Source organism: Bemisia tabaci, chromosome 5 (assembly GCF_918797505.1).
Source record: "Bemisia tabaci chromosome 5, PGI_BMITA_v3".
Taxonomy (NCBI): Eukaryota; Metazoa; Arthropoda; class Insecta; order Hemiptera; family Aleyrodidae; genus Bemisia; species Bemisia tabaci.
In genome coordinates, this window is record NC_092797.1 from 32,667,578 (window position 1) to 32,687,296 (window position 19,719).

Genomic DNA, 19,719 nt, shown 5'->3' on the forward strand with positions numbered 1-19,719 from the left:
CATTGGAATGCTCTCGCAAGAAGGACAAGGCACGGTAAGCTTTACTTAGATATGAATTAGAAGCAACATATTAACTGTTCTCTTTTCACCATTTACTTTGTATTCACCCAAATTTGTGGTAGGTTTCATGTTCATACTTCAACTATCATTGGTAATTCAAAAGTCTGGACATTCAAGGTAAGTTGAAAGTTTTCGCTTAAAGATTTCGAATTATGGACATATTCTTCGATCAGTAAGACAAACTTTCTACAGCATTCAATTTTTTTTTTTGGGGGGGGGGGGGGGTGGCGGCCTTGAACAGAGACCGAGACCAACCAACTTTTTTTTTTCAAATGACAATTCCCTCTTAGATACTGCCACGGTGTATAAATTTTATTGTTTGAGAGGTATCCACCGCATTAGTGTTGATACGATGTTGCAACTTCATTGATTCCCTAGAAGAGACCTGAGAGGTTGGATGGTTTATTATTTTACCAAAAAAAATTTTTGGTTGTCGAACTGTCGAAGAAAAAGATTTTACGATCCGCTTCCGATTTCCAATTCTTATTTCCGGCCACTTTTTATTCCTGATTTTCTCTTCCTATACCGGTTTATACTTGGCTTCCCTCCTCAACTTCTGGCTTCCTCTTACTTTCCGAATTCACTTCCCAAATCCAATTTTCACCATCCACCTCAGATTTTCACCTCTTATTTCTGGGTTCCACTTCCCATTTCCGGTTTTCACCTGCAACTTCCAATTTCCACATCCCACTTCCCAGGGCCGGATTTAGGGGGCGGCCGTATGGGCCGCGGCCCATGGCGGCAAATTTTGCACTTTTTAAATGTAGGTATAAAACAAATCGGATTCAGAAAAAAAATTGCAAACGAGAAAAGGCGACAAAAACTCTCATTTCCTGAGAGTATAGTAATTTCTAATTTTGTCGTCTTTTGGTGATACAAGAGACATCACCTTTAATTAGTCGAGTTAAGAGAGAAACCAAACACGCAATTTGGCCTGAAATGGCGCGATGCAGAGAGCAATGATGACGAGAACTTGAGATGAAAAGGAGAAGCCCTCGGCGCGGCGGTTGGCATGAAACACATATTAGCGCCTACAAGACTGCATGAATACTCCCTGCATTACGTCAAACACAGTGCGGCCAGCAGCGGTCGACGCGAAACGCATAGCGCCTACAAGACTGCATGAATACTTCACGCATTGCGTCAAACACAGTGCGGCTCAGCAGCGGTCGGCGAGAAACGCATAGCGCCCGCAAGACTGTAGGAATACTTCACGCATTGCGCAAAAACACAGTTCGGTCAGCGCGGTGCGGCGGAAGTTAAAATTATTAAACCATATTTATGTTTGTTCTTTCATAATTTTTTCGTTCATTTCTATTAAACCTAACTTTCGCGCAAAGTTCCATGAACTTTTGCTAGTAGTGTTGACAGGGCTTTCACAAAAAGTGTGTCCAACACGAGTAAACGCGTCTTATGCACCCCTACCCCACCGGCACGTTCACTTGATGGTTTTTATTGATGTTTCAAAACGAATGAGTAGGGGCGGCAAAATACAGGTGGCCCATGGGCGGCAAGAAGGTAAATCCGGCCCTGCCACTTCCGGTTTTCAATCCTCACTTCCGATTTTTACTTTCTCATTTCCAACTTTTACTCCCTATTGCCAGGATTTATTTTTAGCTTCCGATTTTCAATTTTTACTTCAGTTTCTACCTTCCACTTCCGGTTCGCTCCCCTTCCATTTCTGGGATTATCACTTCCTATTACCGGTTTTGCACCTTCAACTTCCGGTTTGTACTTCCCTCTCGGTAATTGCATTTCTTATTATCGGTTTTCACTTTTCACTTCCGTTTTCTCTGTCATTTTGGCTTTTCACTTCCTATTTCCGGACTCTTCCCACTTCCGATGTTCACCTTCAACCTCTAAGTTTAACTACCCATTTCTGGTTTTAACAACCTTTAAATTCCAATTTTTACTTCCCACCTCTAGTTTTTAGTTCCTATTTCCGATTTAAGTCCTTAATGTGTATACTGCATAGTGGTCCAAAAACATGATTATTCGTATTTCTACCGTATTTCGTGGCTGCTAAAATTATTTCGCAAAAAATGTTTAGGGACTCAAAAAGTAATATAATTGATAATTAAGTAAATAATTAAGTAATAATAAAGTAATAATTAAGTAATTTAGTAATATAGTTGATTATTGATCCCTTATAATTGATAATTTAAGTTTATCGTTTGTATTGTGTGTTTGGAAGGAGGTTGGAAAGTTTTTTCACTCTCCTAAAAAATTGTGTCTTTGGAGATCAGTGGTTTTTATCTGCCACCTGTGATACGTTCATATAGGCTTGTGATGTTACCGACTTCCTGTCGCATTTCATTTTATCGAAAGACGAATGGTCAGTGTTTTCGCTCAATTTACCGTGCGATTCGTCAGGATTGTTCTCTGGAAGTGCCGCACTTATAAGTGTAAAAATTAGCTTTAATTCGTTAGTTAGTGTAGCTAGTAACTAAAGAGGGTTATGCAAAACGGCCAAAAAGTGACCCCGCGGGGATTGTACGAAACTTTGTGGGATGATTGTATAGGTCATTTTGGGCCTGCATCTGGCTGCTTTTAGGCGAAAACCGCAGGGAAACAGCGTTGCCATTTTTTAAAGTCGTAACCTTCAAACACCCATAACTTTCGCAAAAATGCAGTTACAGAGCTCGTATTTATACCAAAAAATGCGGAAAATTTTGTTCTATCGACCAACGCAAAGGAAATTTTTATTTGAGTCCACTGTTGCCACGTTTTGGCCATTTTTTTAATTTTCATAATGATTAAAAATCACGTTATCGCCTAAAAGTGTGTTTGCAGTTGGTGGGGATTGAATAAAAACCTGTCGGAATTATTGTTCGTTCGATTCCGCATCCATTGATATGTTATACTTTTCTGAGAGGCTTAGGGAATCCAAGTTACAGCGATTTAAAAATTCGGCAACACGCCCGACGCCCGATTTTGACGCTCGTTAAGGTACGTTTCGCGACTCCGTGTTGAAGGAGAACGCCTAGATAAAACAAAATTCGAAGAGCCAGTTCATGTTTTACGCTTTTTTGAAACTTTCACGTCATTTTTAGAAATTCAAGTAGCGGCGGTGTTGCCGGTTTTCGATATTGTATCGAGATCAAGATCGATGGATCTAGGTCCCTTTCCAAAACTAATCATCAGACCGCTCGGGTGATTCGGTAGCCTTAAATTTCGATACCTCGTTATTGTCGGGCACCAGTGCCGTTGCAAAGAGATAGAAGAAACCATCAATTCGATAAATCGACAATTCCAACTGCAGAACAAGGCTGAACGTGATTAAATGAGTGATACATTTTTTGTGTGATTGCGGCGGCGGTTTCCTTGAAAACTGGCAACCCCGCCTCTACGCGAATTCCGACGGAAATTAGGCGACGTTGTTAACATCATGTCGCAAATGGTCAGTTTAGGATAAACTATGTAGCTAGACGTGATTAAATGAGTACTACTTTCAATTGTGATCGCAGCGGTGGTTTTCATTGAAAACCGGCAACACCGCCGCTACTTGAATTTCTAAAAATGACGTGAAAGTTTCAAAAAAGCGTAAAACATGAACTGGCTCTTCGAATTTTGTTTTATCTAGGCGTTCTCCTTCAACACGGAGTCGCGAAACGTACCTTAACGAGCGTCAAAATCGGGCGTCGGGCGTGTTGCCGAATTTTTAAATCGCTGTAACTTGGATTCCCTAAGCCTCTCAGAAAAGTATAACATATCAATGGATGCGGAATCGAACGAACAATAATTCCGACAGGTTTTTATTCAATCCCCACCAACTGCAAACACACTTTTAGGCGATAACGTGATTTTTAATCATTATGAAAATTAAAAAAATGGCCAAAACGTGGCAACAGTGGACTCAAATAAAAATTTCCTTTGCGTTGGTCGATAGAACAAAATTTTCCGCATTTTTTGGTATAAATACGAGCTCTGTAACTGCATTTTTGCGAAAGTTATGGGTGTTTGAAGGTTACGACTTTAAAAAATGGCAACGCTGTTTCCCTGCGGTTTTCGCCTAAAAGCAGCCAGATGCAGGCCCAAAATGACCTATACAATCATCCCACAAAGTTTCGTACAATCCCCGCGGGGTCACTTTTTGGCCGTTTTGCATAACCCTCTTTGCAGTTTTAGTCAAAAATTTCTTGTCCAATCTCTCTGAAAGGCTCGTTTTATTATGCGGCAGACTTCAGGGCGAGGATCTAAAACGACAGAGTACCTTCAATCCTTCATTTACACCTCTCTTAGGCATAAAGAGTTGCTCTACAAATCATCGTTCATCGCATCGCGGTATCAAAACTGAAGCATAAAAGATACTGACGTCACACGCTTGTATGCAACTAACTAATCTCACTCCTGAGATATTTTTGTAGTGTGAACAAAGAATTGAAACCCTTCTGAAATGTTGGATCCTCGCAGTAAAGTCTGTCGTTAACACCGCGCGCCGCGCCGCGGCGCGCGGGTGAAGCGGCGAGTGCCTTGCCAGGCAAAACGCCTTCAACTCCCTGCGTATGCAACACTGACATCCACGGAGCCCGAATAGTTGCATCCAAGAGTTAAAATGAGAATCGCACATTGGACACTGACTAAAGGCGCATCTTATTTTCTCTTACATCGTAACTAGATTCAAGCGTATCCGATGAAGTGAACTATTACCGATTTGTATCACGACATAGCCTTGCCAGCTTATTTCGTTTTATTTTTATCAGTTTACCGAAACTTCATATTTAAGAATCTACTTTCTTACTAAACTTATGACTACGTTAAATAATAGGAGGAACCATCGTTGGATACCAAAAAAATATTTAATATAACCAAAAACAAAATAAAAATTACATTGCACAGGTCAGTTCAAATGACTTGGATCAATACTTGAATAGAAAAATAAATAAATATAAATAATCTTATCTCGTCTCTTAAGTATTAAAAAGGTAGGTAGTAAACAGTAATAGTATGTACATTTATAAAACATGAGGTAATAATTACAAAAAGAATTCGTACCCAAAGAACAGTAGGACTCAAAATTTAATTGATCAAGAATGACTTTTTATTGTCTGTCATATATTACTTGTAAAAGTATCATTTTATTTTCAGAAGTAACATGAAGTCCAGCTAAGTTTTGCTCCGTTCCGCAGCTTAATTTTTAAAACTGAATTAAACTGAGTCCTTCGATTTTTACTCTATTAAAACAAATGTTACCTTCACAGTGCATATTTCGCAAAACAACAGAATTTTGAACATCCGGCGATCTTGAAACTCGTCTCCTCATGCCTAGACCGGCATTAAGAATGCGCAACTAACAGTAAGATTTGCGTCTAATATGTATCTGCGTCAAATTGTACGATGAGTCTGCACTGTTCGTGCCAACTCAAGTGTCTATGCATTTCATTTAATAAAGTTTATCGGATAGCCTGAGGATATCCTAGAAAGAGTTTAGCCGCCGAAAAATACGTGAGCATATTTAAAGTGGTAGGATTTTGATAGGATGTATCCAAATTTATTTATCAGATATTGAGGCCAGCGATGTTATTAGTTCCGTGTCCATCCAGTAGTAAAGGTTCGTCTTTGACCCCTGAGAATGGCCTACCCGAGGGCATATGCTGGGTATTGAAACCAAAACTTACTCCCGAAGAGTAGGCCGGAGGCATGAGTCCATGGGTCCTTTTTATGAGAAGTGGATCTTCTTCACCTTCAACTGAAATCACGATAAAGAATAAAAATCTCATTATTAATCATATCAATTTGTCGAAGTTTTGTTAGAGTGGCTTCTCACCAGCGCCTACATGCAAAATTGTACACGCATAATAATAACACGAAATAAAATAAACACGATAACATCAGGTCGCCTTCATTTTTTAGTCTATGCAATTTGACGGTCTTGGAGCAGAAATAGTTGTATTTAGGTGTCAAGATATGGTGCGGCATCATACAAGTCAGGGCATATGTCGTGTATAAGGGCCGCGAAGTGACATAGCTTAAATCCGATTCGACAGATGCTACGGCCAAAAGATAATCCCTGAGATTTTCCTGACACACTACAACGCTGATCCTACCTATTCATGTGATGAAATCAGGCAAAATGGTTCTTAAAGGGGAAATTCAAATCGCTCAGAAATCAATTTATGGGTATAAATAAAAAAAAAAAAAAAAATCGATTTTCAGTCTATCTTACAAAATGCTTCCTAGTTCTCTTTGGAAAATTGGCGTGGAATTTCAAGCCATTATTTGCTTCACTAATAATATTTTATGGTTTTGAAAGCAGGTAACAGCGTTGGCAAAATTCAAACATGTTTAGGTATTCTCAAATTTGTGATTAGATGCAGGCTCTTTAAGTATTAAATAGCGGGGATAGGAAAACGTATGTTAAACAACCGATTCTAGGTGAGCTTGTCTCACACAGAATCGATATATTCGATGGATTTAAATTATTGACAGCGATGCCAATATATCGGAATAGTCTCCATAGTTTTGAAACTCCTTTCTTCGTATTTGCAGTTACGATAGAGTCTTTCATTCACCTTGTCTTTTGGGTTTTACGCTTTCTCATTTCGCTGAATGACCTGCACAGCCGATAACCTGGTTTTAAATAAAGAAATGAGGGGTTTCACACGATTTGAATACTTACATTCTCGAGTCCATGCATATGGAGAGTGGTACGTATGTCGGTTGTGTTGTGACAGCTGCCGCTGACTTAGGAAATCGTCATGCCGTTGACCGTTGGTACAGTTGGTTGTTAAATTCGATAGATTGTCCGTATTGTAACCATTCATATTTGGGATTTGGACAGGTTGTAGGTGACTTGGTAACTGAAAAATAAATGAAAATATAAACTTCTGAAATTTGCTCAACATACGAAGATAGAAAGTAATAAATAGCTTTCTCGAACAAGGCCGGATTTGGGGGTGGCCTCATGAGCCGCGGCCCATGCCGGCAAATTTAGGAGGCGGCAAATGTTGCAATTTTTTCATATGTAGGTATCAAAAAAAAATCGGATTCAGATAAAAATGAGGAACGAGAAAGGCGACAAAATCTCATATTTCCTGAGAGTTAAAGTATAGTAATTTCTAATTTGTTCGTCTTCCGGTGATACAAGAGACAGAGCCTTTCATTATTCTAGTTGAGAGAGAAACCAAACGCGCAATTTGGCCTGGAGCGGCGCGGCGCGGCGTGGCGCAGAGAACAATGGTGACGAGGACTTGAGTTGAAACGAAAAGGCGAAGCCCTCAGCGCACCGGTCAGCATGAAACACATATTAGCGCCTACAAGACTCCACGAATACTTCACGCATTGCGTCACAAGTAGTGCGGTCAGCAGCGCGCAGGCTGCAGCGGTCGGCGCGAAACGCATAGCGCCTACAAGACTGTAGGGATACTTCACGCATTGCGCCAAACACAATGCGGTTGGCGCGGTGGCGGAAATTAAAATTATTAAACCACATTCATGTTTATTCTCTCATAATTGTTTCGTTCATTTCTTATAAATGAAAGGTCTTGTCCACACAGAGATAGGTTTACGGAACTTATAACTTTCGCGCAAAGTTCCGTGAACTTTTGCTAAAGTTGACAGGGCTTTCACAAAAAATGTGCCCAACACGAGTAAACGCGTCTTATGCACCCCTCCTCTTCCGGCACGTTCACTATATGGTTTGTATTGATGTTTCAAAACGGATCAGAGGGGGGCGGCAAAATGCATGCGGCGCATAGGCGGCAATTAGGTAAATCCGGCCCTGTTCTGGAAGGAAATCACCGAGATAGCGCACCCAGGAGACATTCAAGAAGGGGCGCACCTCTCCATAGCGCACGGGAATACAGAGGCCTTTTCTCTACAAAATTTTGAGTTCATCCCCGTAGAATTTAATTTTAGGGCTTTAAGGTAATCTCGCTTGAAGTAATTAAAAACCACCGCCTGAGTTCAGCAAAGCTTTGATCATTTGACGAGGCAAATATATACATACGCAGTAGATATTAAACGTGTGGCGAGGAGTCCTGGGAGTTTTCTTACCTCCCCCCACCCCCACAAAAAACCCAACGCAATGTTTTGCTCTAAATTTTTTTTAAAATAAATTCCATCTAATCTAGAAATCCTTTAAAAATATTTGCAATTTGTATCAGTGAGGGGCTGAGGTGAGGGTAGAATTATTTTACCTGAGATTGCAATCCTGAGTATGAGTTTTGATGATCAATAGGAGCGTATCCAAACTGATAGCCTTGAACTTCTGGAAGAGCAGGCAAGCGAGCAATGCTAAAAAATGCAATTAAACACAATTCTTTGAGACAGGTAAAAATAGTATTGACAAAAAATGAAAAAATCATTCTATACGATAGGCGGGAAGGAATACAAATATATTTTCCACCCTCTTAAGTTTTTTTTAATTTATCATTATTATTATATACTTCCAATTCTTCAAATCACACGCAATAGATCTTTTCATGCTCTTTCTATGCTCCTCTTAGTAAGTTTACGTAAAATTACTACTTATCTAGCTTTCGTTAGATTTAATTTGTTAGAATTTTTTAGTATCTGAAACGGGAGCAGCGATTTTCAGACTATGAGAAAAATAACGGTGTTCTATTAGTTTTATAACATTATTATCAAAGGGTGCGCCATCAATGAGTGTTTCCATGGCATCATTAATGGGTGCCACCATGACATCATCAGATACCATTTTCTGCAAGATATATACGCAGTACTCAAAGGTATTGCATGCATTTTTTTTACATTATGCTGACGAGCCTATTATAGTTATCATTTTCGAAACAAAGAATGTGGCGAAAAATTAGTAACTTACCTAGGATGGTAGGGGGCAAAACGCGTATAATTACTGGTTAATTGGTAGTGGTAGTTAGAATTTTGTAGTTTAGCAGCGTTTTGGGATTTCCGCTTGCGCCTTCGCTTGTAATTTCCATTCTCAAAAAGTGGATCAGCGTTTGGATCTGCAACAAAATGAACGGCATGAAAAATCATCGTCGATAAAAGTTGGCCACCAACTAAGAGGTAACCAACAAGCTCTCGTAAGAGCGACGCCAAGAATGGCACAATTTGGGCCAGAAGGGATTTTTCTGAAACCGGGCCCAAACGATACCTTATGATACCCTAAAACTCTGGTAAAAATTTTAGCTTGAGTATACGCACGGTTTTTGAGAAATGAGGGGGCAAAGTTGCCAAATCGCTACCATTCTGGACAGCATTTCTACAGCAAAAATGGACGAAAAAGTTACACCTTCGATGGGTTTCGGCTGTAAATGTTCTCATTGGGCCCCCAAGCATTTGACAGTGTTCAGTTTCAAAAATTTTGGTCGCACAGTGGTCCAAAATGGGGGGAAATCGTCGACAAATCAGGATTCTTTGTCAAATTTTTAGAAATGGAAGTAAAATTGTCGGTCTGCTGCAGTTTTCATGGCTAACAATGTTCGTATCGGTCATCAATGAATGAAATTGTGTTGAGCTTCACAGATTTACATCGCACAATGGTCAAAAATGGGGGAATTAGTGGACAAATTAAGATCCTTTGTCAAACTTTTTAAAAATGAAGTGAAACTGTTGGTCCCCAGAAGAGTTTAGATCCCGGAAAAATTCATGTTTTTAATTTTTTTGATTATTACTACATGCCAGACCGGATTGTTTATGGAACTTTGTTATAGAATAGACTTTGTAGCATTACCTCAATAAAATATGCAAACTTTCAGAAATTTAAAGAAAAGAAGGAAAAATGGAGAGAATAAATTAAAAAAACATTTAAATAGTCAAAAAAAGAATTTAAAGAATTTTTCCGGGATCTAAACTCTACCGGGGACCAACAGTTTCACTTCATTTTTAAAAAGTTTGACAAAGGATCTTAATTTGTCCACTAATTCCCCATTTTTGACCACTGTGCGATGTAAATTTGTGAAGCTGAACACAATTTCATTCATTGATGACCGATACGAACATTGTTAGCCATGAAAACTGCAGCAGACCGACAATTTTACTTCCATTTCTAAAAATTTGACAAAGAATCCTGATTTGTCGACGATTTCCCCCCATTTTGGACCACTGTGCGACCAAAATTTTTGAAACTGAACACAGTTAAATGCTTGGGGGCCCAATGAGAACATTTACAGCCGAAACCCATCGAAGGTGTAACTTTTTCGTCCATTTTTCCCGTCTTTTTGCTGTAGAAATGCTGTCCAGAATGGTGGCGATTTGGCAACTTTGCCCCCTCATTTCTCAAAAACCGTGCGTATACTCAAGCTAAAATTTTTACCAGAGTTTTAGGGTATCATAAGGTATCGTTTGGGCCCGGTTTCAGAAAAATCCCTTCTGGCCCAAATTGTGCCAAAAAACGGTCGTTTTTGGCGTCGCTCTTTAAGGCTGAGTTAATTGCAATTTGTTTGATTTTGTTCTTCGTCAACATAAATAGAATTCAGAATTGTTCATAGAGTTCAGAAAGAGAAAGATCTGGCATTTTCAGCACGAAAATCAACAGTAATAATACAAGAATCCAGTCGATCCATCAGCCAGAAATAATGATTTTCGGGAAATCAAACCAACTCACTTGCGGGTTTTTTTTTATTTTATTTTTTTAATTTTCCAGTTTTAAAGGAGGTGTATCGATACGGGCTGTTTTTTGGCCCATCCAAGCCGACACTAGGGTGCGTCAAAAAAAATGAAAGTCTGAAATGTTCCGCTCCCCAGGCGGCAATCGATGACGTTTGGTAAAAAAACATGTTTGCCAAAATTTGGGCCAATTTCAACCATTTTAAATGGTGCCAAAGGTCAATTTTGTGATGAAATTATGATATTTTGGTTTAGACCTCGATTTCGTACAAAAAACTCGATTTTACGCTGAAATCGTGCTTTTACGAGAAAAATGCCAAAGAACTCGACTTGTAGAGGATGAAATTTTACACTAGGAAGACGTCTTTGTAACCGATAAAAATCAAATTGAACTAGAAAAACTCAACTCGGTATTTATTTTTTTGGTCCTCAGAATTTCCGAGGTCTTACAAAGTAGAGGTTTAAAAGACTCATTTTTCACGAAAATAAGTCGAAAGAGGGTATAAATGAACTGTAGGCAAGTGTTGAGGATGCAAATGTCATCAGAACTTCCTCAGTTACAAAAAAAGTTCCAACTATTTTGCACAATCCTCCAAAAAGTGTACGGCTCGAGAAGCAGGATCGTGCTATAATAGTAAGGGAAAAGTGCGGTTTGACCGGAAAAAATTGCGTAACAAACTTTCCCTATGTAATCGTCATCAGTAGGTCCCCCTGAACAACTTCCTAAGAGTTAAAAATGGCCCGACCCCGGAATACCCCTCAAAAAAGTTAAAATTGAAAATGGCGGCCGTAATAAGAGGGTCCGGGAAATCGGTATTTTAAAGTGCTCATTCTGTCTCATCATGTGAGGTATCATTTCCTATGTAATTTTGGTCGTAAATTTCATAAATGAATTCCGCAAGGCCCCTTCTGAGCTTACGTTTCTCTCGGTAGTCGTATGTTTCCTTTAATTTCCTTTATTAAATACATTTATAACATCAAATTTAAGTTTCATGGCCATATATGTAAATACATGAAAATAAAGACACTTCACTTTCCTTGTTCCTTCGGTGAATATTTAAAAAAATGCAACCACCTGCCTTTCACATTTGGCCGCCATCTTTGATTTGGAGCGCCCCCTTTGGCCGGAGGGCCTTGTGGAATTCATTTATGAAATTTACGACCAAAATTACATAGGAAATGATACCTCACATGATGAGACAGAACGAGCACTTTAAAATACCGATTTCCCGGACCCTCTTATTACGGCCGCCATTTTCAATTTTAACTTTTTTGAGGGGTATTCCGGGGTCGGGCCATTTTTAACTCTTAGGAAGTTGTTCAGGGGGACCTACTGATGACGATTACATAGGGAAAGTTTGTTACGCAATTTTTTCCGGTCAAACCGCACTTTTCCCTTACTATTATAGCACGATCCTGCTTCTCGAGCCGTACACTTTTTGGAGGATTGTGCAAAATAGTTGGAACTTTTTTTGTAACTGAGGAAGTTCTGATGACATTTGCATCCTCAACACTTGCCTACAGTTCATTTATACCCTCTTTCGACTTATTTTCGTGAAAAATGAGTCTTTTAAACCTCTACTTTGTAAGACCTCGGAAATTCTGAGGACCAAAAAAATAAATACCGAGTTGAGTTTTTCTAGTTCAATTTGATTTTTATCGGTTACAAAGACGTCTTCCTAGTGTAAAATTTCATCCTCTACAAGTCGAGTTCTTTGGCATTTTTCTCGTAAAAGCACGATTTCAGCGTAAAATCGAGTTTTTTGTACGAAATCGAGGTCTAAACCAAAATATCATAATTTCATCACAAAATTGACCTTTGGCACCATTTAAAATGGTTGAAATTGGCCCAAATTTTGGCAAACATGTTTTTTTACCAAACGTCATCGATTGCCGCCTGGGGAGCGGAACATTTCAGACTTTCATTTTTTTTGACGCACCCTAAGCCGACACGCCTATAAACTCTACAATTGTTTCCTCATTAAAGGTCTACTTTTTACGGAATGCATAATGATTTGGTCATCTCCGGTTTCTTTTGAAGTCTAATGCTGGCCTACATATGGGTCTATAGGCCTATTTCGGCGAAAAATACCGGGCTTATGGCATTTGACGTTAAGCCTTCGAAACCCGCATTTTTTTTCTGCATCGAGACCCGTGATTAGGTCGACATTAGACCCGGAAAAAGATCAAAAATGACCAAATCATGATGCATTCCGTAAAATATATAGACTTTCAATAAGCAAATATCGTTGAGTTGAGGAAATTCATCCCCAAGTAGCACAGTGCAACGGAAATATTGAAATTAAATTGCAATTTGATTTCAATAATAAAATTGTAATTTTTGCACCATTAAATTGCAATATTTTTACATATCATTTAGTTGATTTATGCCAATTTCAAACCATCAACAAAATGAGCTTCATGTGTCAGAAAGATAGGCAATATACAATGCAATGAAAAATTGCAACTTATTTCAATTTTACTGCAATAAGTTTCAATAAATGGGGCCCCTTCAAATAGGAGCCAGGCAACATACGCAACACTCAGTGGAATTGCAATATGTTTACTATTCAACCGCTAATTAATGCAATCTGTGCTAATTCGGTCAGGTAGGGATCAAATACGGCCCTTACCGATACCCCTCCTTTACATTATGGCCTCAAGCAAGGCTTTCTTACCCAATATCCAAAAGTTCCCTTTCTTTCCACCAGCATCATCTCGCGGTATTTTACAGAAGCAGTCGTTCAAGGAGAGATTGTGCCGTATGGAGTTCTGCCAGCCTTTGATGTTGTCCCGGTAATATGGGAAGGATTTCATGATATACTGATAGATTTCGTTAAGAGTAACTTTTTTGAGAGGTGAGTGCTGGATGGCCATCGCGATGAGGGCCACGTACGAGTACGGTGGCTTGGTTGCGGTTTCTGTCGAGGAAGGCGAGGTGGTTGAGGAAGGCTTCGGCGACAAGGAACTCGCTTTGGTCGGTGAGATCTGCTTTTCTTGTTTCGGGGAAGGTGGTCTTGAGGAGATCGGATCCTGAACTTTCTCTTGATAGATTGGAATCCTGCAGGGAAAATGTAATAAATAATGATTAAGTTCAGTCTTAGTTCACCCCGTCTAGTGAGCTAATGTTGTTCTTAGTGTTACAGGAAAATTTCAAAAGGTGCCTATGTAGCAATATCAGGAATTGAGGCAGTATCTGCTTTGTTTTTAATTGAGGGTTTAGAGGACAAGGCGCATAAGTGCAGTTTTTGGTATTTCAAGAAATACGTGTTTGAAGTTTCGAAATTACATGGATCCTAATGGAAGAGAGAAAGTTCAAACTGTCTTTTTGATGCTTAAAAATTAGGATTTATGAGAGAATTTTTCACAGAACATGCATTGAGACTAGTTTTACTTGAAATCATTAGTATCGCATTTTTTTTAAAAAAAAAAAAGGTGCACTTAGGTATGCGCCCTGCTATTTAGGTTTTTAGGTACGGTCCGAGCTTCTCAATCACTGTAATGTAATATTATTTCCACGTAGGAAGTATAGGACAGCGATAATGTTGAAATGAGGTTATACAGCATTAGGCAATAAAATTGCAATATTTTTACGATAGTAATGCGCTGCAATTGAATTTGGTCAATACATGTCGATTATGAACGATCAGTTAAACCAATAAAATGAGGCAGGCAATTTTAGATAAACGGAAAAAATTGCAACTTATTTCAATTTTAATGGAACACTGGAAAAAAAAAACACACACAAATTGGATCTAGAGTCCAGACTTTTGAAAACATTGACAAGAAAAAATACTCTTGATTCAATCAGATTTTTGCTTAAATCAAAAGGAAATCTGCTCAAATTAAGAGGCTGGGTTCTTGATTTAAGCTTAAATCTGATTGAATCAAGAGTATTTTTTCTTGTCGATGTTTTTAAGAATCTGGACTCTAGATCCAATGTGTTTTTTTTCCAGGGAATACATATCAACAAGTGGAGCCCCTTCAATAAGTAGATAGGCAACATATAAAACATCTCAATGCAGTAGAATAATTGGACTACATTTTACAATTCGGAACTACAATTTCTGACAGCTTTGGTAGTTTCATCATCGATCTACGTGTTCAACACCTCATGAAATCATAAGAGAGGGAACTCACGATCTATCGGTGTAGTGCGGGGAGGCATCGTAAACATTGTTGTGAGTAAAGTGATCGGTGGGTGAGGTAGTGGAGGCGGTGGTGGAGGAGGGGGTGGCCGAGAGGTGGTAGTAGATGTGCGGCTCGTGCGGGTACTGGTGCAAGGAGTCCTCCGGGAGGAAGTTATTTTGGTCGGCCTGGACTTGGACCTGGGTCCGCGATCGGTGCCCGTCGGCAGGAGTCGCCTCGTTCACCACGTCCTCCTGCCCCACGTCGATCGTCTGATCGAAGGCCCCCGTTCCGGAGTCCCCGTTGTCGTATCCGCTCGATGGATCTGCACACAGAAAAGTTCACAAATTATTTACATGACCAATGACCATCCAGAGACACACACAGGACGTTGAGCCCCTTATACTGAGAGTAAAGACAATGTGAATCCATTTCCGATTGGTTACCGTATTTTAGGCCTCCACAGTGTCACAAACGGGAATAAAGATTACATGGAGTACATTTTGCGATAAGGAACCACTATCTTGGCTGTTCAATTAAAGTATATATTTCTGAAGAGGGAAACCAATGGCACATATGTTGTTTCTAAAATGAGCCGGGAATAGTAGCTCCTTATTGCAACATGTGGTCCACATTTTCACCGATTGCAAAGATTATAATGTAGAACGGACCGGGGAATAACGGGTTTGGCAAGGAATAAACGGAATGGGAGAAGGAACGAAGGAAGGAATTTGAGAATGAGCCGATCAAAAATTACGAAAAACTGCCGATTTGTGTAATCTTTATTCCCGTTTGTGATTCCATGAGGGGTGTTGTCTTCACTCTCAGTATGAAGGGACTCTAACAGGACGCATTTCGACGACGCAAGGTGCGGCATCCTTACACTGAAAACAAAGTGAAGTTGATTAAACATTCTGGATGTAAAAAAAAAAAGTGTGTTAGAACTTACAAAATGCTGAATTAACTGCTGCAGCAGTTACTTTAGCAATGTCAAGATGTAAAACTAACTGACACAGCGGGTAATTCGGCACTCTGTGAGTTCTCGCACACTTTTTTTACATCCAGAATGTTAAATTAACTTCACTTTTTTCTCGGTGTATGGCGACGATGCGGACAAAAATCGGTAAAAGACACTTAACTTTAAATAATGAAGATAGTAGCACCGACACAGGAAAATCCTATGGCGCCATCAAAGTAAAACACTCGAGGAATAAGGGAATGTTATATCTCAGGATTTTTTGCGTATTTTTCGAGAAAATGCATTTGAAGTTGAAAACCTCGAATTAGCCCTATGTTTTAAGCCCTATGCAAATTTGAAAATGAACCATCATTGTGAGTCGGAAATATTTTAAGATGACAAAATAAAAAAAAGGTGTATTAAATTAGATTTCCATGCGGTTATTCATCAGGAGAAAACAAAACTCCTTCAGTTGATCGGATATGCAACTTGAGCTCCTAGGAGTTAAAATAGTTGCTCGAAGTTGAGGGGGCAGCAAAATTTTGACGGCGAGCGCGCGCACCGCACGCAGAGCGGAGTGTTTTATGAAGTTACTGAGCATTGGGCAACTGGTGGTCGCGGATTCGCGGAAAATTTCTCTATTTTGCTTAATATTTAGCTTTAATTTCGAGGAACTTTAACAATGCTCTCTGCGTGTGACAGCAAAGAGAGTTGTCAGCGGCTTTCAATTAGATACCGACGCCAGGACGCGATCAATGACCGGATGCACAATAAACTCCTTCATCTCAGTGGATATGCAATTTCGTCTCCGGAGAGTTAAAATAGTTGCTTGAGGTCGGGAGCATACTACAATTGCCGCTCACTGAAGTTCATGCTTCACCACGGCCGACTCCTCGCAAATCGTCCCGGGTAATTTCAGCCATGAATCAGTCTCATTTATGGGGACTCATTGCCCTTAGAACACACTTAATTGATTGTCATGAGAAGCCGATCTGCAATGTCGCGATGATTTTCATGATTTACTCACATATTTCCACCCTTTCAAATACTTTGATGCATTGATGCAATCATGTTGGTCAAATTATAATGAAATGCACGTTGATGGTGAAATTACGAAACCCCTTATCTCTATATGCGATATTGCAGATTTTCGGTCAAAATTCATTTTTTTTTTTGGACAATCGATTATTGTTAACGAATGTAAGACATTTTGTAAGATTATTCTTTGCCCTATCAAAAAGGAATGGCGAATTTGAAACATTACATTCGAAATAAAATTCCTCGTAGTTTCACCGTGAATCAGCGGAAATCCTCGCATGGTGGCAACACTGATTTCCCTCCATTTACCTCCATTATAAATAATCTTATTTTACATAGATGGGTGAAGCGCACTGTTGCCAAATTTTAAGAATCGATGTATATGAATTTATGAGTAAATCGTAATTGAGCTGTTGCATATGCGGGGGATTTGCAATGTAAATACTGCTTCCTATGTGTAAAATTTCGCAAGAAGCACGATGGTGCCACTGGTTTTCTCTGGAAAAAACCCCAAAGCTCAAAAAAAGCTCTCGAAGTCGAGGTGGTATTGAAGGGGATATCCGACGCTATCTTAAGAGCCCACTCACACCAAGACAGACTCTCCATACATAGATAGAGAGAAAATACAATAACAGGGCTGCCACTTGTTTGGGGCCTTAAAAACTGAAAACACGGCAACCCTGCTAATGTGCTTGCTCCCTATCTTTGTATGAAGAGTTTGACTAGATGTAGAGGTGGACTCTCAGGATAGCGCGGGATATCCCCTCCACCACGGCCTCAACTTTGAGAGCTTTTTTTGAGCTTGGGAGTTTATTTCAGAGAAAACCAGTGGCATCATATGTTTCTTGCAAAATTTACGAAGCAATCAGTCCTTAAATTGCAAATCTCCCACAAGTGTAAGAGCCTCATCCTACGTGTTTCAAACGTGTAAGTTCATTTTAAAATTCGCTCCAGCTAGAGAGGGCTGTGCGTGCTTGTTGGCAGATTCTGATTCTTGCCCAGGCAGAGAGTAAAATTAAAGATGCAAACCAACGACAAACTGATCGCAGGAGATTTCTGATTGAATAAGCGTGCCACGAAACACATTTGGACCCAGATGCAGTTACGCTGATCCATACGGAGGCACCTCCGTATGCGCAAAGAGCTCAGCTGTTTCCCCGAGATCGGCGCACGCGCAAAGTCTGGTGCGGAAAAAAACAATGAGTCACACTCAGCCTGCGGGAGTGCGCTAAGCTGAGCGCGTATTTTTGCAGCAAATTACCACATGGGTGGCCAATAAAACGAAACTTGTAACTATATACTCCTCGTTAAGAAGTTAGAACGTCACGTTTGGACTATTCCAGAGGCACTGAAGAGTGAAGAGGAGAGAGATATTCGAAGAGAACGGGAAGAACGTGGAACTCTGGAGAGAGAGGGAGCCAGTCTGGAGGGGTATACCAATGTGGTCAGGAAAATGGGAGAAGGTGCCAGAATTGGTCATCTTTACATTTTCATTTCAGTGCTACCGTTAGTCACGGATTTTTTTGTACACTTTTTTACACATTTACATGAAGGCGCGAGAGTCAGAGGGGCTTAATTGCATCGGAACGTTGCGAAGTTTAAAATATACATGCACGGAGAAAAAAGTTCGTGCGTGGAACCCGAAGTTGAGGTCATATGGATCTCTGAAGTTTTCGGATCACGTATCTAAAAACTTGAGGTCCAGCGAACTTCGGCAGAAGTTCGGGTCACATATCTGAAGTACTCCGGTACATATACCGAAGTGCCTCGATGTCTGACCCGAACTTCGGCAGCTCAACCTCAAGTTTTCGGATGCGTGATCAGAAAACTTCAGAGATCCATATGATCTCAACTTCGGGTCCCATGCACGAAGTTTTTTTCTTCGCATGCGATGAACTCAGGGAAAAGTAAGCCATGAAGTGGAAATTCAAATTGCACAGTGCAGCGATTAAAATCAATTTTGGCTGCTAATCTCCCTTAAGTGCTTTCAAAAACATATGAGTTAAAATTTTAAGACATGATTTGCAATAATACCCAACCATGTTAAACGCTTCATTTTCGGTTTAACAAAATTAATCTTTAAGAATTCTCTTGAATTTGTCGTCAGCAGGGGTTTTTCAGAGAAAAAGTCCAAATAAATTTTTTAACACCGACACCGAATTTTAATGTCATTCGAGATACTTTCATCCTCGGTGTTATTTTGAGGAGTGCTTTCCCTCATAGCGAATTTGTGTCATTTATCATTAATTTTTCCTCTATTCTTAACACACTTTCAGTGGAGCGATTTTGTCAAGTGAATTTAAAAAATTGGATTTTGAGCTTTCTGTGGAAAATGCTCTACTGCCCTGAAAAATAAGTGAGAATAAGTTACGAGCGGATCAGTTCACTTCGTTAAAATGAAGAGGGTTAAGTTACGTAAACTTCTGATATTTTTAAGCATTAAACATGGCATATAAGAATTTTAAACACTCGAATTTCTCTTCATGTTAAGTGTTTTGAGCATCAAATTTTAAACCACTGCACATCCCACAAATCCGAGTTGGCATACAATTTTTAAACGATTGTTGCCCTAAAATGTTTGCAGAGCACTTCTTAATGCTTCAGTCAATTGCTCAATATGATGTTTTCGGCACGGAGAAAAAAACCTCGTGCATGGGACCCGAAGTTTAGGTCATATGGATCTCTGAAGTTTTTGGATTGGGCATCTGAACACTTTAGGTCAAGCTGTCGAGGTTCGGATCACACATCTGAAACTTCAGATGTGAGAACCGAAGTTTTTCGGATGCGAGAACCGAAGTTTTTCAGATGTAAGAACTGAAGTTTCAGATGTGTGATCAAAACCTCAGCAGCTGGACCTGAAGTGTTCTGATGCTCAATCCGAAAACTTCAGAGATCCATATGACCTAAACTTCGGGTCCCACGCTCGAAGTTTTTTTTTCCGTGGGGGAGTGCGGAGTACGGTATTTTTTCTTGTCTTGTGGCCATTTAATACATTAATTATTATT

General features: G+C 39.7%; 1 protein-coding gene across 1 annotated transcript in view; it reads right to left on the reverse strand.

Moving 5' to 3' along the window:
• Window positions 1–4,840: 4,840 nt before the first annotated feature.
• The window catches only part of LOC109037335 (uncharacterized), a 40,388-nt gene continuing 25,509 nt past the window's right edge, over window positions 4,841–19,719 (reverse strand). Inside the window, exons 3-8 of the mRNA XM_019051935.2 lie at window positions 14,731–15,043; window positions 13,269–13,651; window positions 8,843–8,987; window positions 8,199–8,295; window positions 6,680–6,860; window positions 4,841–5,749 (exon numbers count right to left, since the gene is read on the reverse strand). Of these exons, the coding sequence (XP_018907480.2) occupies window positions 5,559–5,749; window positions 6,680–6,860; window positions 8,199–8,295; window positions 8,843–8,987; window positions 13,269–13,651; window positions 14,731–15,043 (1,310 nt within the window). The 3' untranslated portion in view covers window positions 4,841–5,558. The remainder of the gene's footprint in view (window positions 5,750–6,679; window positions 6,861–8,198; window positions 8,296–8,842; window positions 8,988–13,268; window positions 13,652–14,730; window positions 15,044–19,719) is intronic.